The 23,487-nt window shown below is 38.6% G+C and overlaps 1 protein-coding gene and 1 long non-coding RNA gene across 6 annotated transcripts in view; one reads left to right on the top strand and one right to left on the bottom strand.

The window, feature by feature from the left end:
* ncoa6 (nuclear receptor coactivator 6) overlaps nt 1-23,487 on the bottom strand; it is a 52,174-nt gene that overhangs the window by 12,887 nt on the left and 15,800 nt on the right. For all 5 annotated transcript variants that reach the window (XM_065286587.2, XM_065286585.2, XM_065286588.2 and 2 more), the window contains exons 6-7: nt 6,970-7,821; nt 6,743-6,874 (exon numbers count right to left, since the gene is read on the bottom strand). In XM_065286587.2, coding sequence (XP_065142659.1) covers nt 6,743-6,874; nt 6,970-7,821 — 984 coding nt within the window. The remainder of the gene's footprint in view (nt 1-6,742; nt 6,875-6,969; nt 7,822-23,487) is intronic.
* LOC135775975 (uncharacterized) lies at nt 19,190-21,455 on the top strand. The gene is made up of 3 exons (XR_010543986.2): nt 19,190-19,768; nt 20,276-20,350; nt 20,507-21,455. It is a non-coding gene; the product is annotated as an uncharacterized lncRNA (long non-coding RNA).

Below are 23,487 nucleotides of genomic sequence, written 5' to 3'. Positions count from 1 at the left end.
AATAAAGTTATATATTATTATATATTTTTTTAGAAGCACCCCAGAAAAAAAGGGCACTTTCTCTCTAGGAATAAAAAGGGCAGGTGCTCAAGCCCCCTTTGATGTCTATGTGTGCACGTGCCTGCCCGCCAGCCATTTTTCGAAAAGTTGCCCGCCAGCATTTTTTATGATTTTCACAAAAGTTTTACAAAATGCCTTCCAGGAAATTTTTTTTTCTAAAAATATATATATCAAATGAAAGAACAGACCCTCTACTTTCAAACAAACAATAAAAAAAGTGAAAAACCGTTCCATCCTATTTTTTTCCCTGCTTAACTCTTAAATATTGGTGTTATTCTTTACAAATACACATTTTTTTTTTGCAAAAAGCTGAAACAATTGCATTTTTGTGAAGGAATTTAGTTAGAGATCAGATTCAGAACGAATATCAAACATAAAATTAGTAAATAACGTTTTGGCTTCAGTTTATCCATAAATTGGGTAAGTCCGCTATCTAGTGGACAATCGCGGTATTGCACATTAACATAAATTCTTCAGAAACACGTTTTATGCAAATGTTTTTTTTCTTAATTGACAAGATAACTCGTCAATGGCGGGGAAAAGAGTTAAAAATATTATTGGACAAGAAAGCTTTCCAAAAGTACACTACAATATTTCAAAAGTTATCAGCATTTATGATTTAGCACTGACATATGTGTAATTTAGACAGGCTGTCAGTGCAGTTACACTGCTACGCCAGTGGGACGCGGCAACAGACTAATTTGATAAAAGAGTCCTTATTTGACTGTTTATTATTATAAGCTTAAAACACTGATTCAATATGAATAATACAATGTTGACAATGACATGAAATTTAACTTTGAGCACCATTTTACAATGTTAAATCTTTTTTTACGGTCTACATGCTCGTCACCTAGGTAACTGAAGCTCATGTTTTAGGTATGTGACAAAAAATATAAATACATATATAATTATAACCATATGATAGATAATAAAAAGAACTTTAAAATGGTTTTTAAATTATTAAAATCGGATAATTATTAAGAAAGATATGGAATTTTTTAACTCGAAAATTAGGGGGCATTTTTGTACCCAATTAAAACTATAAAACTATGAAAAACTTCCGCTTGACCAAACACTTTAAAATATCATAACTTTCTCATTTCTTGGTCTATTTGCATAATTCAAACACCACATTGTATGTAATTAAAAGCCCAAGATTAAGATGACATCTTTTTAAAAGATATATATATAAATGTTATTATTTTTGATTAACCACTAATTAATGAAACCGAGAGCATCAATCCACGCATATCTTTCCATATGAAATCAAAGCCCTCTCAAATAAAAGCTGTATTTTTATATATTAAAGAAACATTTCATTGTTTCTTTAATATTTCTTAATTGAATAATAATGCTGGCGAGCAATTTAAATGGTCAGATATTATTAATACATTAATTGATGATTATGTTATTTATCATTAATAATAATTCAATAAATGCATGCATGTTGCATGCATGTATTTATTTATATGTTTGACAAAATTATGCCAATAATGTAATCTAGAGATTCTAATCCTTCGTTCTGTATGATTACTTTAAAAAATAATGCACGGATTAATGAAAACGGAGAATTTTTGGAAGCCAAAATGATTGAATGGGCGATTCTGCTTTTGACAACAACGTCACTTGCGGATCTTAAAAAAGCACATGCGAATGTTACAATCAATCCCAAACTTCACCTAATTCAAGTTAAATGTATATTCTATCAAAAGAATTTGGTTTGAAACAAAAAAATACTCGCCTTCATAGAGGATTTCAATGCCAAACACGAGAGAAATTTTGCTTCGCTTATAACTTTCTTCTTACAACAGCAATCTTGGAAATTCGAACGTGAGAATCAACGTGAGGAAGTAATTTATGTCACTAGTATATGGGCTTTAGAGGTTTTCACAAAGCAAAGATATGACAGATTTCCTAAGTCAACAACGCGTCTGGCGCTGAATACCTGCTAGGAACACAGCCGTGGGAACAAAGCGCTCGTGCGTATTACGTCATTTTGTCACATACCTACATGTTTCAAGTGATGTTTTCAGGCAAATTATCGTGAGGTCTACCCAACATTAAAAACGAAGACGATCAAATAAATATGGTTATAAGTCTTCTTACCATAATGTGCTTTTTGAGATTAGAGGCTGAAGTATTGTAAGCCGAAATCACTGCAGATGGCAAACAAAGTTTGCATTACATTTACACGCTGTCTCCTTTCCTTCCTCTGTTTGAACAACTCCCAGGTGCGGCCATGGGCACTCATCATCCGGTATTTCTTCTGAATTTTTAATTAATTCAGCGTCCATAACGCCAAAGTTCTTTGACATTAAAACACTAAATACAGCGTCACAGTGAAGGACGCACGAGGATCAATTGAATAGCTCTCCAGAGACCGGGCTTTTTTCCGGTTCAAATACAAGGGTTTTTATTGGCCCGCCCACGATCAATTATTTCTATTGGATATCCAAATGCTGTCAAAGATTTGAATATTAATTTGATTCAAATTCTACAAGTACTTAGTAACGAATGTGATTTTCAAAGTAGCGAAGTACATTACTGACCTTAATTTGTACTTAAGTACAAGGGAAATTACAGACTTAAAAATGTACTCATAAAAGTACAAGTACACGAAAAAACTACTTAATTACAGTAACGTGAGTAGTTGTAATTTGTTACTTCCACCTCTGCATGAGCGTCACCAAACTCATCAGAAACCTTAGAACTCTGGCGCACAAAGCTAATGGATGACTAATGCACAAACTTTACATGATTGACGAGTCCTGGACTGAACACATCTACATGCCATTAGTCACTTCTGGATATAGCGCCGCCAGCTGGCAACAGGAAATGACATTTTTACATTGATTATGCAATGTCTGATTTGTCCCAAACTTTACATGATTGATAAGAGTCCTGGACTGAACAGATCTACATGCCATTAGTCACTTGTGGTTATAGCGCCACCAGCTGGCAACAGGAAGTGACATTTACAATGATTATGCAATTTCCGATCTCTCCTAGACTGGACACATCTACATGCCAATAGTCACTTATGGTCATAGCGCCACCAGTTGACAACAGGAAGTGACATGTTTACAATGATTATGCAATGTCTGATCTGTCCCAAACCTTACATAATTGACAAGAGTCCTGGACTGAACACATCTACATGTCAATAGTCACTTATGGCCATAGAGCCACCTGCTGGCAACAAGAAGTGACATGTTTTATACTGATTATTCAATGTCAGATCTGCCCTACATTTTACATGATCAATAAGAGTCCTGGGGTGCATTCCAGAAAGCAGGGTTAATTTACCATCAGATTAACCCCAAACTTTGGGTTGATCAACCCCAAACTTGCTTACTCTGGGTATGTCGGTTCCAAAACACAGTTTAAGAGTTAGTTCAATCAACCCGCTGAAAGTAACCCAGAGTTAACTTGCGCTCACGGTAACAACATAAAGGCATTGTCAATGGATCACAGATTTCACGAGTCACCATGGAAACGGCAGAGAACTTAAACGTTTTTAAATGAGAAATAACATTATAAACCAATACTTTCTGGCAATATCAACGTTTTATAACGTTACATAAGTGCGTGATTACAAAACAAATAAAATTTATTAATTAAATAATTAATTAATACGAACCTATTTTACCCCATTTAAGTCCAATATTATAGTTGTCTCAACAAAAATACACATATTATTTAAATATTATTTAAAAGCCTGTAAAAAGAATAATATATTTTATGTATGATTTTAAATATATTAATTATATCTAATTAGATATAATTAGACATATTTAAGATGATCTTTTCTCTTACAAAAATTAACAATGGTTTTACTACAGTTAAAACAAAAAACATGGTTACAGTAAAACCATGGTAACCACAAAATAACCATGGTTTTGACAACCATGGTTTTCAAAAACCATAGTTAAACCATGGTTAGTGTAGTAAAACCATGGTTTTGCTGATTGTAATCAATGCACCAACAAAAAAACATGGTTACCACAACTTTACACCAATAAAACCATGGTTAATTTTCGTAAGGGCTGTGGCACATAAAGTGCATAAATCTGTCATAAGGCTTATTTACAGTTTTTTTTTTATATGATTGTATTGTGTATGCATAAAATGCACTATGATTATATTCCCTATATTTTACTTATTTCACTTCTGCTCATTTGGGTGACCCTGTTTAGTTTTTGGACTTTCCATTGTATGACACTGTATCACCATCTTTTTAAACATTTACTTAGCTGATAAATGAACCCTATTTTAATTGTAAAGCTTCCTTACAGTTCTTACAGATTTTCAATAATTTTGTGTAATGCTTTTCAGTACACTACACTAAAAAATATCATTCATTTGCTTTGGACGATTAGGATCTGCTGTGACAGAAGTGGAGAATAGAAATGTTACATTAGTGTCAATAGTAACATGTTCTAATATGTCCTGTATCATCTAATACAACCAAATATCTCAATTTCCCTTCATGGTACACCACGTGGCAGCATGTCTGTGATTCAATGGTGTTTCACCTAAGGAAGTCTGTGCTTCACCTGTGTCACTCTGTGGGTCATTGTTAAATCATGCCTGTGCTTCATGGGTGTCATTCTGTGGGTCATTGTTAAATCATGCCTGTGCTTCATGGGTGTCATTCTGTGGGTCATTGTTAAATCGTGCCTGTGCTTCATGGGTGTCATTCTGTGGGTCAGGTTAGATGTACAGACACTGCAGGCAGGGGTAACTTCTGTCCCTTAGTAATTATTATTATGATAGGCATCATGTGTTTCTATTTGTTATACCCATTTACTGTAACATTGCCACATTGTCACTTAAGTAACATATGTTAAGATTTCTGGCTCAATAATGACAATGTATTTGCACACACATTTATTAGAATTTTAGATTCATCTCAAACGATCTAGTAAGGGAAAGAGATTGATGTGGTTATTTATGAATTGACAGAATTGATATGGAAAAGTACTTTATTGTTAACATTAATTACTCTGATGGAATTGTGTTTCATTAATAATAGACATAATTAAATGTTTAGTATTTAGTCCGAACACATATATGAATCAATGTTTATTAATAATGGGCATAACTAAATGTACATAGTACAATCACAAATATCAATCCATGTTATTTAAAATATCATATATTTTCTAAGACAGCAATAAATATTCGCGACTGTAATAAAATAAATGCTTTAACATTGTAATATTATGCTAAATACATGCTTCCACCCTCGCTTCACGCTCATCATAAGTACACGCATGCGCAGTCATCCTCCGGAGCCTCGTTTCATTAACTAAATGAACTTACCCTGCAACATAACCTGCTCCGCACACTCCGCACACTCTCGCGCGCGCGCGCACGCACACTCTCACACGAGCACGCACACTCTCACACGCGCGCACGCACTCTCACGCGCACACTCACACGCGCACGCAAGCACACTCTCACGCGCACGCACGCACACTCTCACGCGCGCACACTCACGCGCGCACACTCACACGCGCGCGCGCGCTCTCACACACGCGCACTCTCACACGCGCACTCTCACACGCGCAAGCGCACTCTCACACGCGCACGCTCACTCTCACACGCGCACGCTCACTCTCACACGCGCACGCTCACACGCGCACGCTCACTCTCACACGCGCACGCTCACTCTCACACGCGCACGCTCACTCTCACACGCGCACGCTCACTCTCACACGCGCACGCTCACTCTCACACGCGCACGCTCACTCTCACACGCGCACGCTCACTCTCACACGCGCACGCTCACTCTCACACGCGCACGCTCACTCTCACACGCGCACGCTCACTCTCACACGCGCACGCTCACTCTCACACGCGCACGCTCACTCTCACACGCGCACGCTCACTCTCACACGCGCACGCTCACTCTCACACGCGCACGCTCACTCTCACACACGCACACTCTCACACAAACTATCAAAAACTAATTACTTATATTTTTTTTATTTAAAATAAAGCGATTACAAAGGAAATGTTTACTGTTCATTTTTTTATTTTTTTTATTGTATGGAAAGATCCCACTTAAAGAAACAGACTGCCATTACATTTTTCCTCTCGCGCACCCCCTGGTGGCAGCTCGCACCACATTTTGAGAATCACTGATCTACTTCATTTGAACAATAAAAATACATTAAAGGTGCATTGTGTAACTTTTAGGAGGATCTCTTGACCTTACATAATGAACTGTTGTTCTATTTACCTTAGAATGAGCCGTTTTGGTTTACATACACCGCAGGTCCACTTACATGGAAATCGCCATTTCGCGCTGCCATGTTTCTACAGAAGCCCTAAACACACAAACTGCTCAAAAGAACATGTTTTGTCACTACGTTGTCTCAGACAATGACATGTTTGTCCTGTGGCTGATACTGCTTCTCTATGTGTTTTTTTACAGGAGGGTGAGCTGTTGACTGAGCCTCTGGTTGCAATTTGCATTCTCACTGCTAGATGCCGATAAAATCTACACACAGCACCTTTAATTAATGTAATTTAATATAATTTGTTTGATGTACGTATTGTGTTGTATCTGTGATTTGTTTACTTGCTATAAAGTAAAAAAGTTGAGTAAACATCCTCCAAGTATACCTGTATATTCAAAATGTATAAAATTGAAACAGTATTTTTTTCTTACCCGAGTTTGCCATGCTCTGGCTGTTTTGCAGCTGGGGTGTACTAACTGTTCCACTTGCAGTAACCTGCCCTTGTGCAAAATTCTGATTGACAGGAGTACTTGGGAATCCCATGGGCATTCTTTTTGGCATACCTGTATTTAAATAAAAATTAAGGTTAAGATATTACAGGCATCCAACAAAAAAAAATATATATATAACTTTTCAATAAAATCTGTAAACAACACACCTCCCATACCACCCTGTGAAACCTGTCCGTGCTGTGGAATGCTCATAAAACCTGGCTGAATGTTTCCTTGCTGTGCCATCACAGCTCTTCCTGGTGACCCAACACCCTGTGGGAACCCTTGGGGGGTTGTGGGTCGTGGACCAAGTTGTCCCTGTCCCCCCATCATTGGAGGAGTTCCAGGTGAGCCTTGTTGAAAAGGAGATGAAGAGGAACCAGGAGACTTAGCTGAAAGACTACCCTGTGGAGCAGAGGAAGGAGGCAGGGGAGGAGGTGCTCTTAAACTGACCACCCCTGATGCAGTCTGGGGACCTTTGGGCTGAGGGGTTGCAAACTGGTTTGCACCTGCCTGCTGCTGCTGTTGTTGTAACTGGTGCTGTGGCATTGTATTAAATACCTGTCCAGCCTGTTGGCTGCCATATGGATATGGAGGTGGTGGATGATTGGGTGTTTGAACAGATGCCAAGGGCTGCCGCTGCCCCATTTGTGGCAGGGGCGGGGCTTTTCTCCAACCTGGTACCATTGCAGCCTGAACAGGTGGTGGCTGGAGAACTCCAGAGGGCAACTGATTCCATCCAGGAGGTACAGGCATCTGGTTAGAGGGGTTGAAAGGACCACGGGAACCGCTTAGTTGAGCTAACTGAACCTGCTGTTGTTGGTGCTGTTGTTGCTGGTGCTGCTGTTGTTGGTGCTGCTGTAGGGCTGCAGGATTTAACTGCCGATTCACTTGCATGGCTTGTATGTGATGGCCCTGTGGTCCCATGGTGCCTAGTGAACCATGTCCAACTTGTGAATGCTGGAGTTGTTGTTGCTGTTGCTGTAAACCCATGCCCGACAGCATGGGATTCATTGTATCTGAAAAGAAATCAACAAATGTTGGAAATACCTGAGAACATGTTTAATAGAGACTTTTGATTTGAATAGCACTCAACACAGCATAAAACTGTTGGTGGCAAACACACAGAGTACTTCTGCTGCCACGTGGTGTACCATGAATAACTGCATCACAATCAATGCATCCTATTCTGCAATTCTTTTATCAAGAAAGATTAAGCATTTACATTCACCACTCTAGTTAATCAGCATTATCATTGAACACAAAACACTTATCAAAACACTGCCACCAATACCACAATATGCATGTTGGGTGCATGACTTGATACGCTCTCCTCCAACCCTGACATGTCTGTTGCAGACTAAAAAAGCCACATGAACTTTTTTATTGCTCACTGTCCAGTGTTACAATCCCTAGAAAATGTACTTTTTCTTGTGAAAAACCGCAGTTTAGTCCCAATCCTGTAAGTTCTTGATGCACTGTGTGTGTGGACATGCAAAGGTGTTGTGTTTTGTTTTCCACAGAGGTGGGCAGTACTCAAGTAATTTTACTCCACTTTAAGTACATCCAAGGATTTATACTTTATCAGTGTTTATATTTGGAAAATGTTTACTTGACTACATTTGAAAGCATGTAAATCATACTGTTTATTCCTTTATTCTGCACATTACATTTTTTAACCTTATTACTTTTAAAAAAAAATGTATGCTTTTTTACTTTAACTCAAGTAAAAATAAGAAAGTACTAGATGTTTAAATTTACTTAGTGCCCATAATAGGGCCGCTTTTTCAAAAGTTGAATAGGTCTATGAGTTCCATAAAACATGTTTCAGAAGTTGCTCAAAAAAGCGTGTTGGAAAAGATTCCCACCCATCTCTAGTAGCCTCTGTTTTTAGTGTCTTTCAGATTGTGCCGTTTTGAGGTTACATATTTGGCCATGCCCCACTACTAACGCCATGTGCGCATGTGCGAGCAGTACAGACCATATACTGTATATTATTATATATTATTATTAACGGTTTATGTATTATTATATCAACAGACAAATCAAGCAAGAAAGTATTACTAATAAGTACAGTCCATGAAAGGAAACTCATTACTAGGGATGTAACGGTATTATACATTTCGTGGTATTGCGGTATGATTTTCCCGGTAGCACCGTGGTCACATCATTCGGTAAAAGTTAGGTCTTCCGGGAAACACGTGTAGCTTTTTTCCGGCCAAGTGAAGCGAGTGGAGGGACGTGGGAACTACAATTCCCATAATCCCATGCGTGCCACTCTGATGCCTCTTTACAAGCGGAGCGACAATGGCGGAAGCAAAAGAAACTCGAATTTTAAATCTGATGTGTGGAAAAATTTCGCATTCTCTGTGACAAGAAACGAGAAAGGACAAAATGTGATGGACATACAAAAAACGAGTGTGAATAAATCCGTGAATGAGGAGAGTGCGTATGCCGTTTCTCAATCAGAAGGCAGCCTCCTTAGGTCGCATATGCAGGCTGCATCCGTCATTACACGCCTGGTGTATTTAAGTTAACGGAGTATTACATTCGCAAGTCATAAGCGTGTTACAACAATATACGATTAAATAAGAATTAGGGCTGCATGATGTGAGGAAAAGTTGCGATGTGCAGTGACATTGTTTAATGTTGCGATGAGTTGCGATAAATATTTTATATTTTTTCATGTTTTAGGGGCCATTCACATGTCGCGTCTAAAAACATGTGGAAAACGCAAGATACGTAGGTTATTGTCACATGACCTGCATGCTGCGCTTGTGTCATTCTGAAAAGTTAAAATGTTTTTGAAAAGCCTGGAAAAAACGAGCGCGTCGCACCGCGTGCGAGTCGCGACCGCGGCGCTTCCAGAGCGCACATACTGCGCGCCTACATTTGAAATGATGAACTTGAGCGCGCAATAGACGCAATATGTGAATCACCGTTTCCACAGTACCTGTGTTTGTGGCGTCATCTCTCCTAAATCCAAAATAATTCCATGATATAGCTGAAGTGCAGTTCCTTTTCACCACAAGGTCTTCGTCTGACAACACATTTTCCTCACTCTTCTCTCCTTCCTCCGCCATCGTTTTTGCTAACAGGCACAGCGTCGCGACTGACACCTCACAAACCAATCTGAGCATAGCTGACTTGGGGGTTCCCCTGATTTGCCTAAAAGCATGAACGTGCAAACCATCCGTGCGTCCCAAACTGCCTACTTCCATACTATATAGTATGCAAAGAGTACAAGAATTGGTGCTTTTCGCCTACTATATAGTATGGAAGTATGCGGTTTAGGACGCAGGGCATGTCTTCAGGACTAAACGTGATAGGTCAAACGTTTATTACATGCGCTTACCGTTTTCCCTTCATTCATCGCGTCAAGGCTGTTTGTTGCGATGTGTTCATCGCGTGAGTTCATATCGCGATGACGATGAAAATTCGATGTATCGTTCAGCCCTAATAAGAATAATAGTCAACTTGAAAAATTTTAATATTCTGAAATATGATGGTCTTCATGACGTATGCAGCCTACAAATGCGACCTATGGACCCTTGTATTGAGTGAGCTGACCTCAGCTCTAGGTCCAGCAACAATAAGTAAGCTGCTATTTTCATTTTTACTGGGTTGTTTTTGTTTTCAGGAATTGACCCATCTTAAAACCCATCATCTTTTCTTGATTTTTACAATCACAACTGTTGCTTTCATAGGAGTACCAAGCATTAGCATTAATAATAATAATAAAAAAAAACTATTGAGGGAGTGACTCAATTCTTAAAACCTGAGTTGTTTAAAGTTGACAAACTAAACTGAAACTTTATTTTTTAATTATGGTCTAATTATTTTTGTCCTTTTTATGAAAATTGTAAACACTACACTACACTACACTTTGTAAATTTTAATGTTCAGTCTTGTTTAATAAACACAGTTTTTCTAAGTCTTCGTTTGTGTTTTCCTTTATGTAAACGTTTCAATAATCACCATACTGTGTGCACCATACCGAAATACAAACGTATCGTGAATTTGTTTTTTTTTGATACCGTTACATCCCTACTCATTACACATAATGATTGGCAATTGTGATGTAGCAATCTCAACAATACACTCGTTTTGCCCTGGACAACGTTAACATTTTCCCGTTTATAAAACATTTTCAAATGCATTATTTTTGCAAATTACAGAAATTTAGACCCAGCGGGGGATGTATACTGCTTGTGGGCACCATGCTAATTGCTAGAAGCTAGCGGGAGGTCCGCCGTAACTTGAGAAAGTGATGGAGACTCGAGGGTAGGCTTGTCTGAAAGTCGGAAGTTCACCCCCTCAACGCGCACCAATTTGTGGGCGGGATGACCTCAGTTTTTTAACGCTGCTGACAACATCTATATAACCTACTGTCTACAAACATTAATAATATTAACATTACTATACATTGTTTAAAATCGTCTACGGCTTTAGCATTGTATGGTCTATGTTTTAAGATACAGATGCTCTAGCATCATAAATGTAGTATTTTGTGACAGAAGTCCGGATGTCTCGTAACCGGCTGATCTGCGCAAGAACTGACCCCAGATTCTCTCTCAGAGCTGGAAACATTGCAAACTCGAGAGACCTGTGGATCCGCGCGAGACGCAAACTGACCCGAGATTCTCACTCAAAGCCCGAAACAATGCGGACTCAAGAGACATGCAAATCTGCTCTGACTCGAGAATCTCTCAACTCGTAACCGGCTGATCCGTAACCGGTTAGTGGATCTGTAGAGCGAGTTTCATGTCCATTGCCTGCGAGTCTGCAATGTTTCCAGCTCTGAGAATCTCGAGTCGCGTGAATCAGCCGGTTACAAGTGGGTCTGTGGTCTGTACTGAGTTTCCTTGGCAATTTAGCAATACTGACTCAAGTGACTCACACAACCCTGATTACTTTAGTGAGTGACTCACAATAACCCGGATCCTTAAAAGGAATCGAGTTTGCCAGGCCTATTCAGAACTGCCTTAATCCTTTGTGGCACAGATTCAACAAGGTACTGGAAACATTCATCAGAGATTTTGGTCCATATTTGACATGATAACATCACGCAGTTGCTGCAGATTTGTCAGCTGCACATCTAGGGCAAGAAGCTCCCATTCCACCACATCCCAAAGATGCTCCATTGGGTTGAAATCTGGTGACTGTGGAGGCCATTTGAGTACAGTGAACTCATTGTCATGTTCAAGAAACCAGTCTGAGATGATTTTTGCACTTTCTGACATGGCGCTTTATCCTGCTGGAAGTAGTAGGGCGGGCTTTTGCCACCAAAATTTGAGTGTGCGCCACTGAATTTTACATCCAGTCGCACATGTGCAACCAGTAAATTGACCAAATTTTTTGGTGATGTGACACTGAATTTTAAAATTTAGCACATTGTACTTTCTGCATCTATCAAAGTATTTATTAGTAATAGTGTGGCATCAACAAGGCATTTGCGCCCACAGAACTGCCACTCACTGGATATTTTCTCACTTCAGACCATTTTCTGTAAACCCTTGAGATGGTTGTGTGTGAAAATCCCAGTAGATCAGCAGTTTCTGTAATACTCAGACCAGCCCGTCTGGCACCAACAACCATGCCACTTTCAAAGTCAATTAAATCACCTCTCTTCCCCATTCTGACGCTTGATTTGAACTGCAGCAGATCGTCTTGACCATGTCTACATGCCTAAATGCATTGAGTTGCTGCCATGTGATTGGCTGATTAGAAATTTGCATTAAACCGCAGTTGGACAGGTGCACATAATAAAGTGGCCGGTGAGTGTATGTTACATATATGTTTTTCTTTTATAGTTTAATTTTGCCATTGAGACAGACCGTTTTAAGATACTAATGCAAGGGTTTAATATAATGTTACACAACAGATACTTTTCCTGAGCAGTTAACCAACATCCACTTCAGATTATAGGTCCTACCTGCGTAAATTCTTGTCAAAACAGATTTTTAAACTTTAATTGTGTGTAGATGTCTATATATCACACTCACGAGTTTGTGTGCATGCGCTTCAGACGTCAGCGTCAGGAAGATCGCTTCTGAGTCTTGTCACTCTTAATAGCCCTTAACTTCAATCACATCCCGAACTTTATCTCTCTTAATAATTATTTTAACATCAAGCAAGTCCTGCAGTCTATTTTCTATCATTTCTGCATGCTTTAAAAATGAAACCAAAATACAAGCAAGTGAATGAAGACACATCTTTGCTTTAGATTATGGATTTGGGACGGTACACCTCTCAGGAAACGTACAGGTAAAGACCATTTTAGATGTTTAATGACCATTTAGAGCATTGGATTCGCTAGACGAGAGCTTAATGTTCTTATTTTTATGAAAACCTCCGACTCACCTAGACAGCGCGGGTCACTTGCTGCGTCTCAATTTATCCAGCTGTAGGCTAGACCAGGCGTCAAACAGAAATTGCATGTTGCGTTAATCGCATGTTAATAAAATTAGTGGTGTTAAAAATGAATTTGCGTTAACGTGTTACTTCCACACGCATACAGAGACACATGGGAGTAAGTGAAGTAAGATTATGCTTTGGAATTTGGTGAAGTTTTCTCAAAGAAAAATGTACTTAAGGAGATATAAAAATACTTCACTACTGTCCATCTCTGTTTTTAATGGTGTATCACAGGGGTAGGCATTTCTGGTCCTGGAGGGCCACTGTCCTGCAAAGTTTAGCTCCAACCCTAATCAAACAAACCTGAAAATCCCAATCAAAGGCTTCGTCGTCTTAAGCGCCATTGGCCAGCGCGAGCTCTAACTGCACTGGCGTTGTGCAATAAGGCTTCAGGGGAATTGAGATTGGAGGATCCAATACCATAGGTCAGCTACTCTGATGCAATGTCTCATTCTCGTTTATCAGGAAACCAAGGTTGAGATAGTAACCAAGATGTTTGGCCTCTTGATTTGTTTTTGTAAAAAAATTACTTGAACATTTCATTGCTAAAAATAACGTTTTTTTTGTGTATTTGATGTAATACAATGTGTTTGCATGGTTATGGTTCATAAAACACATTATTTTCCACATACTGTACATTATTGTTGATCCTCTATGCCCTGCCTCCCTGAAACGTGTTGATTTTATACAAAGCTCATCATTCTGAAAGGTGCAGTGTCTGCATTTGTGATTGTAGAAACGATAAGCGCCACTCTGCACTGCCCAAAACTTGCGTTTGAATCATGGTTTATGATCAATTCATTAAATATAAAAATAAAAATACTTCTTACCACAGTAAGTCCAAAGTGGGCGGAATTATGATAATGAAAGCCTTGTCAACTTTAACAGGCCGTGGAAGTAAACTCTTGCCTACATTCCTTGTGTTCGTTGTAGTAAAAGAAAAGAGATTTAATTTGGAGACGATAACTAAAGTAATCGTTTACTTTGGGATTTGTAACTTTGCATATCGTTGTAACATGTACCAACACAAGGGATGGTTATTGTTTTTTTCCCCAATACCGGTGCCAAATCATTACTTTTAAACATTTAAAAGAGTGTTTGACTAAACTCAGCACACAGGAATATGTCCGTTGCCAGCTAAGCTCAAATGGCAGGGCTCCCTGGTAGCCCTTCGGGCAGGAACTCTTTAGTTTTGGGTAGCCCGAAATGAATGCAAGTAACACGAATAAAAAATACATTACTTTTAATGTAGAATATTGAGACAAAACAACTATCAAAACACAAATAACACATAAAATTACAATCATCAGTACAAATATTTGCTTCTGACTGAAGTGAAAAATCTATAAACTTCATATTCTGAATCTGAAATATTAACTAAAGTTACAGATAAGACAATGCCACTTTACGTTGTGTTCATATCACAGGGTTCCTTAATTAGTTTTACCACGGGTCAAATGTTGCCAATACAAAGCCAATAGGGCATCTAACAACGTTTAATCTGCTATTCTTGTTGTTGTTTTGAAAAACTGGATTTCCATGCAAACAAACTGTTCCTGCTCATCTCCACACCAGATATACTCACCATTTAATAGTGATTCAATGGGTCACAAAACTTAAAAGTTTGGATCATCCAGTTACAGACTGGATAATTTTTTCAATCAAAAAAATGTCGCATTAAGAGCCATTCTGTACGAGTCACATGTAGCCTTTTTCCCTTATTCTCTTCAATGCCCGTAGAATCTATATCACTTTGAAGCTTGCTGTGAGAGATTATTTTTTTTTACTTGAGAATGACAATGACTGACAGGACGAAGTTGGAGGATTTTGCACAACAAATCCATGACAAATAAGTACGGATTGCTTCCTGTACTGCAGCTTCGCGCGAAAGTAAAACTTGAGCATGCATGCTCAAACACAAATTAAATACCCGATACCTGAATTTCATACACCACAATTACACATCCAAATCTGTGAGAGAATGCATAAGCATTTAAATATATTTTTCTTCCTGTAGCCCGACTGCAAATCACAATAGCCCCAGGACATCAGGCTAGCGGTTTTGCGAGCCCTGAACGGCTCTGGCAAAGCGAAGCCGAGCAAGCTGCACAAACAGAACTCGCTACGTATTTCTGAAGGAGGGACTTCATAGAACAAGTAAGACATCAGCCCGTTTTTAAAAGATAAGTAAATTGTGTCAAAATACTTATGCTTAAGTATAGTTAATACAGGTTATATTGCACACCTTAAAAGCAATCATAGCTTCAAAGACACAGGAAGAAAGGACCTTTAATTTGTCTAAAATTTTAATTACTAATGTTTGGAATTAGTATTAGTACTGATTTAATCAGAACAAGAATAGTATTTAACGTAGTATTTAACTATACTGAATGAATATACTTTAATGAATAACCCTGTCCTTAAATTTGAGTACTTCATAATAACAAAACATTCAGAAATTGATAGCAAAATCTGAAGAGTATTAACATGGATTATTAAAGGGACAATAAGTAGGATTTACCCCCATCTAGTGGTGAAATTGTATTTTGCATTCAAACGAACAGTGCTCTCTAGCACCTCGCCTTTCCAAATGCGTGTTGCAACTACGGTAGCCGTTATTAGGGCTGTCACGCTTACCGCAATATCGCAACACCACGCTATTGACAAGCAAACCGCAGAGGAAAGATAGCAACCGCAGAAACCGCTGCAACCGCAGTGTTAAGGTTTTTTTTCATGAGGCTGCCTGTGGCCTTCTTGTTTTACAATTTGTCATTGTGCATTCAATGTTAAAAAATAAATAAATAAATTATAAATAAATAAATGAATGAATGATACAATTGGTTACGACATTTTGTTACATCACTTTCCCGCGAACTGCTGTCCCGCGAATCTGGTGCTGAAATGATGGCAAGCGCGCTCGTCCCAAAACCTAATGTCACGTCACCAGTTTGGGAACATTTCGGCTTTCAACCCAATTAAAAGGGCGAGCCAGCGAATTTAGACCAGCCGATATGCAAAATTTGCAGCTAAAAGGTTTGTGTGACATGCGGCAATACATCTAATTTGAGGTGTCATCTCATTAACTCTTTCCCCGCCATTGACGAGATATCTCGTCAATTAAGAGAAAACGCTTCCCTGCCAATGACGAGATTTTCTGTCTTTCCGCAATACCGCTATTATCCACCAGGTGGCGCCCTTCCGCAACTTTTTAAAACCGGAAGTATTGCCCTATGACAAGCGGCTGCATGTCCGTGTCTGTTTTAAAGATCGCTTTATGAAAAGTCCGTCACAAAAATGGAATTATCTCTGCTTTTTGCTCAAAATGTGGTGTTTTTGCAGAAACCTACCCATATTCAAAAGCTGATTACAAAAGAACCACTGAAGGTAAGAAGAAACTTTTTTTTTTTTTGAAAGCAGAGGGTCTGTTCTTTCATTTGGTATATTTATATATTTAAAGAAGAACATTTTCTGGAAGGCATTAAACTTTGGTGAAAATCATGAAAAACGCTGGCGCTGGCTGGCAACTTTTTTTTAAAAACGCTGGCGGTGAAAGAGTTAACTGTCATGAATGCAGCACTAAAACCCGCATCAAAATTTACGGATCTGCTGTCTGGCGAGAGCTACGTTACAGTGTCTTCAGTCAAACCCATCCTGCAACTCCTGACAGAAGATATGCTTAAACCATCAAACGAGGATACCACCTTAACATCGGACATAAAGCACAAAATGTGTAGTGTTCTACAGGGGAAATATGAACCAGCTGCCTTACAAAATCTTTTGGCAAAGGCGTGTTGCTTAGATCCTCGATATAGGGGCGATCGTGTCAATGACATGGAGACAAAATCCACACTCATCGAAGAGATGGTGAGAATGGAGGACGAAGAGAATGCTGACAGTGTGTCTGTGGTTGGAGACAAAGGGCAAGCGGTGGTGCCACCTGCAGCAAAGAAAAAGACTCTTGGAGCCCTGCTGAAGTCACGGACAACCTCCGCGTCTGCGCCTATACCCAAGAGAGCGCGAGCAGATAATGAGCTCTCGCGCTTTCTGCATGAGGAGTGCATCGACTCCAACGCAAATCCACTGTCCTGGTGGCGCAATAATCAGTCCAGATTCCCGCTGCTGTCCAAAGTCGCACGCAAATACATGTGTATTTGTGCAACGAGCACCCCGTCGGAAATGGTTTTTAGTGCCGCGGGGAATATTGTTACCCCCGCGCGATCCTCCCTGAAACCACATAAGGCTAATATGTTGGTTTTCCTAGCACGAAACAAGGACATGATAAACCAGGTCTAAATCACATTCGTTAAAGCCATTTTCTTATTGCTTGTTTTCATGTGATAATTTAGAACTCTTTGATTTCTTTTTTATTTTAAATTGGTAAAGGCATGTTCTTGTTGCTGTACAAAACAATGACATGATCCCATGTCTAAATCACATTCGTTACTGATAAAGTAATATTTAGTTTATTCTCTGTATGTTCACTTACGCCTATACACGTTGTTTTTATGTGATAGCCTACTTTAGAATTCTTTCGTTTTTCAAATTAGAAAAAGCCATTTTCTTATTGCTTGTTTTCATGTGATAATTTAGAACTTTTTTATTTTAAAGCTCCACTGTGTAAGATCTACTCCCATCTAGCAGTGAAATTATATATGACAATCAACTGAATATTACTTTCTAGCCCCCCCATTCGGAACGTGTTTTAACGCATACGGTGGCCGTGTCATGCCAAGGTTAACATGGCTTCCAGTAGCTACAAAGCAAAAGCAATGAAAAAAATTAACAATTTGCAATGTCCTTTGCCTGTGATCCATCAAAGCACACAGATTTATGTCAAACAAGGAAAAAGTCTGATTTTCATGATATGTCCGCTTAAAATCACATACATGCATTAATGTAGCTTAGACACTCCTTTTTTATCGACGCGAGGAAAAATATCCCAGGGGCTGTTACACTTGGTATTAAGATGTGTTTTCGTCGATCGGATCACAAGTGGACGAGAGAGACACATCACGTTTACACTTGGTGTTTAAATCCATCTCTTTTTGTCCATTTTCGACCGCTTCTCTCCAGATTACTGAGGGGATGGTCTGTGGACGAGTCCCCCCTTACAGAAAAAGCACATGCATTTCACATGTTTTTCACATGTTGTTCACATGTGGTCACATGTGACCACATGTTATCACATGTTATCACATGTGGACAACATGTGCTCACACGTGGACAATTTATGCTCACATGTGGAAAATATGTGCTCACATGTGTACAATATGTGCTCACATGTGGACAATATGTGCTCACATGTGGACAATATGTGCTCACATGTGGACAATTTATGCTCACATGTGGAAAATATGTGCTCACATGTGGACAATATTACCACGTGTGAACAACATCTCACCACATGCTGCAACATAATAGCGCACATGTGGAACATGTTATAACATAAAGCACATGTGAGAAATGTCTTATATAATGCAATAGTTTCAACATGTGGATCACATGTTACCAAACCACAAGTAGGCTAATGTTTGCGTAAACATCAACTTTTGGCTTTACTGTGCATCAACAAGTGTGATAATGTGTACTTTGGTTCCAATGATAAATTATATAAATACATTTGAAATCTGCATAAAGGCAATATACACACAAATGTGGTGGCAGATTTTTTTAATCTTTATTTTGACAAAATGATCTATTTACAAAAATTGACAACATATTTTTAAACAGATATTTGGTTGCTGGCAGGTGGCAATGTTGTAATAGAATAAGACTTAATATTTGGAGAAGGGTTTGCAGACATTATTGTCAGTCCTAGTTGCAATAAAGGCAATGGAAGCTCATTTGTGTCATCACCTTGTCATCATCAACCTGGAAAAAAGCCACCCTGTTAGTTACAGTGCATTATCATGAAAAAAATATGCATGAAAAAAATATGCATTAATTGCAAACTTGCATATCCAAGGAACACAGAATTATTTGATGGCTCTGCTGTGCAAATAAGGGGTATATTGATCCGCATTTAACCAATCCCAGTGAGCATGCGCAAGCACACACGCACGCAGGCACACACGCGCACACACTCCTCTTTTTTTCTAGGCGGTTCCAATCTGTTCTGTGTATTCATCTTTTTTTTACAGTCTGTCGTATTCATTCATCCAGATCATCCAGTCAAAAGGCTTTTTCGACTTCATACGGCGCCAAAAGAACTGACAGGCTGACGATGACGTCAAAGTATCGCGAAAGCGATTCGAGGAGTCTGCTTTCAAATCGCTCTCGCGGAACTTTGACGTCTGTCAGTTGATCTGGTTTAATGTGATTCGCGCTCTTTATCCGTTGCAACTTGCTGTCTGAGGTAAATAAGACGAGAAAGTTGAACCTTGCTCATTAAATGGATAAAAGAAAACCATGTAAGAGTTGGTTTGGATAAATATGCGAAGGACAATAAATGTTAAGTGACCCAAAGACGGTTGGTCTTGTGGACAACGAGGAACAAACCGCCTAAAGGCGGTTGGAAAGCGTTTCCAGCACAAATACTCAACGTGAACGGTAAGTGAATTTCATTTAATTCGTTTATTTAACTTTTATAGGTTTTAAGTCGCCTCATGGTAAACATGTTTATTTGATAAGTCATGTTTAACATGCTACGCAGACTGCTATTTTTAAATGTTGAGCTAACATAAATGGGAAATATAACAAAACGCGCCTCGCGCCTTAAACTGAACTCAGACCAGCGCTTGCACAGCAGTCTGATAGGACCGATCTCCGAATTGATACACGTGATAAAACCACAACCTGTGAGTAAAGTTGTAAAAAAACTATGTCGTTTGATAGCAAAAATATCTACAACAATGTATTTTTGAGGTGATTCCTTACTGACAGGAAAGTTCATCTGACAGAAATAGGTTTAAGTTAATCAGCTAACTTATTTTTAACAAATAAATTTCCTTTATTAAAAAGGAAAGTCTATAAATATTTTGATGCTTTCATTTATGTTATTATTTTATACTCTGCAAGATACTGTTGTATAATCACTTTTGCTTTACTTCAATACAGAGAGCCTTGGGTAAAAAAAGGCAGAGTACCAGTCAGTGGTTAAAGACACACAAAATGTGGACATCAAAACAAATGGTATGTTATGCTATAATTGAGAGATATTGTCCTTCAAATCAAATATTTAATACATTTCCTTTGTCATGCTCTCATTTTGTCTCTTTTCTTATATCTTTTCATATATTACTCTCATGTGTCCTCTGTCCTTTTAAATGTGCTTTGGTGTTTTGTAAGGCTACATTTGCTCGTGAGGAAGATGATAACGAAGAGGATGAGACTCCTTCAAACCAAAAGGTGAATATGCAACCCGGTATCACCCCAAATTAGGTACGTTTACATGCAACCAAATAATCCGTTTGTAATCATATTGATGGCTCAATCGTATTGAAAAGTCGTAAACACCTTAATCAATATGATTGAGGACGATCGGATGCAAATTGGATCGTATTGAAGTGGTGTACTCCGATCTGTGATCCAATCAGCAGGAGAAAAGTATGCATGTAAACGCGTGAATCATAGTATTTTCTAAATCGGATGCAAAAATACATTGTGCAAATGCGCTGAACATTTGTGCTCCAAGTTCACGTATTATATTTACCTCTTATATCACATGATTCTCGTCACAGAAACATGCAACAACAAGGTAATGCATCACGTAACGTTAATAGGGTCACACGCTGTGCACGCAATGTACTAAATTCTGCAGCGTTTATGTGTACTTTTAAAACATTAGGCTACTTAAAGTAATTAATATAGCGTTGTGCCTTTTAAAATGTGTGTTTTCATTACCTATATCTGAAAACTTCTTAAGAACAACTTTCTAACTCAGTTTTAACTTTTATCCAGAGATAAAGCGTGAACTCGACGAGAGATGCTGTCCGCAGCGTAGCGTGGCCAAGTCCTCTGCTTTTTTTCGAGTTTAGATTTGGGCTACTGTTTAAACTGTTTCCAGCAGTTGTTTTTTCTGCGGGTTAAAGATTAAATTATTTAGTTGCTTAGTTCTTGGTATTTGGGCTGTGAATAGTCAGTGGGCTTTTGGGCTAGTTTTGAACATCCATTCGGATGGTTTTGATATGCGAGTCTGGCAACGCTGGCGGTGTGCTTGTGCAGACTGTCGGTTCGGATTCTATATAATGTACATGTAAACGAACATTTAAATCAGATTGCAGTGTTTAGGGTGCATGTAAACTGTATCGTCGTAACTTTCAATCGTATTGTCGGATTGACAAAATTTTGTGCATGTAAACAGAGCCATTGTGTAATAGACAGTTTGGTCCACTAGAGCACGGTTTTTTCAAACTGGGGTCCCTCAGGTTGTGGTCTAACTGTACGTTAACACTGCTGCTGACTTGAGCTTCCAAAAAAGCTCAGGCCGCCTGGTCAAGGACATTTGTCAATAAGTACGCGGAAGCTTGTTGACGCTTTGGCCGCTATGAAGTCTTTGTCACCATGAAATGTTTCTTCGGAATCAGCTAGCGAAGAATGTCTAGGCTATATTCCGATTGGTTGCTGGTGTTTTGCTACTGCTTGCCGCTGAACCCCGTCATACCTCATTACCATAAAGTTGAGCTTCTTTCAACTTTTTGATTGATGCTCTGGTCGCTCAAAACGGGACGCCGATGGATTTGACGCTCCTTGCAGCTGATAGAAGTCAGCTTTCATTGTAAATGAATGACTTCCGGTAACTTTGGAAGCTCAAGTCGGCGGCGGTGTGAACGTACAGTAAGAGATTCCCCAGCAAATTTCAAGGGAAAAGACAAATCAAAAATGGTAAACGTATACACAGTAGTAGCAAAGTATTTGAGTTTGTAAAAAAATTGCTGAAAACATAATTACAATGTTTCTTTACAAAATATGGATAAAAACTTTAGGAAACGGGTCTCTCGCTAAAACTTTATCATATGGGGTACTAGCTATCATACCGTTAAAAAACTCCTGCACTAGCAATACCTGGGTTTGTAAACAGCTGATAGATGTGCAATTTTTCATAATCATTATTTAAAATACTGCTGACCTCAACACTCCATACACTTCTTTTTCAGATAGTGGATGATTCACACTCAACTGCAAAGCAATGAAAGGTAAGCCAAATAAAACAGAACCTGTTTTGTTTACATTCACTTGCTTAAAGGGATAGTTCACCCAAAAATAAAATTAGGGAAATTGACCAACTCTCCTGTTGTTACAAACTTGCATCATTTATTTGTGCTGATGAACACAAAGGAAGATATCTTGAGTAATGTTTGTAACCAAACTGATCAGAGGCCCCATTGACTTCCATAATAGGAAAAAGAATACTAGAAGTCAATGGGGCCTCTGATCAGTTTGGTTACAAACATTACTCAAAATATCTTCCTTTGTGTTCATCAGAACAAAGAAATGTATCCAGGTTTGTAACAACATTAAAGTGAGTAAATTATGACCATTTTGGGGGGAACTATCCCTTTAATTTAGAGGTGCCCAAACTAGGGCCAATGACCTTTAATTTGGCATGTCATGCCACGTGAGATAAGGAAACATCATTGACGCAGATGTTCATATTTCTAATTAAACAGTTTTTAAAATGTAATTTTTTTTGTTTTATTTGTACATTACAAAAATGTAAATTGAAATTAAATGCAAGGAATTAAAATGAATACATTTATTTTTAATGTACATGGATACTTGAAGGTGTGCATCACGAAACTCAACGAACTCAGGTACCCTGCACTATAGGCTAATAATGGGGAGGTCGAGGGAGTGGCACACAGACAAAGGAAAATGTAAATGTAAAAATGATTGGCAAAATTATTTTCTCAGTTACCTTTGAAAATAAAACTGTATTAGTTATGCATAAACAGTAGTGCTGTGTTCAAAATATTGATACGAAGATACATCGTCATGAACGCCTGACGATGCGCGCATATATACCTCACCTTCCGTATCGATTCGGATGCACTTTTGAAGGTAGCATGACGAATCGCTGTTGATCGAAAATACGCATATGACTCGCGGAATATGTAGAGTTAAAGTTAAAGGGCGCACGGGTCTGCACAACTTGCAAACTTCTATTAAATACAGTAGTATTAGGTTTGACTGCATGTGTATACATATATTCATAGATATAGAATAATTAAATGAGAGACAAATATAATGCTTAGAGTAAGGCACTATATTTGTAAATCTGCTTTAAAAAAAACTTTATTTAAGTATTACTTAAAGTATTTCTACGAATT

This window comes from Paramisgurnus dabryanus, chromosome 21 (genome assembly GCF_030506205.2).
Source record: "Paramisgurnus dabryanus chromosome 21, PD_genome_1.1, whole genome shotgun sequence".
In the NCBI taxonomy this organism is placed as follows: Eukaryota; Metazoa; Chordata; class Actinopteri; order Cypriniformes; family Cobitidae; genus Paramisgurnus; species Paramisgurnus dabryanus.
This window is presented reverse-complemented; position numbering and strand designations above follow the sequence as displayed.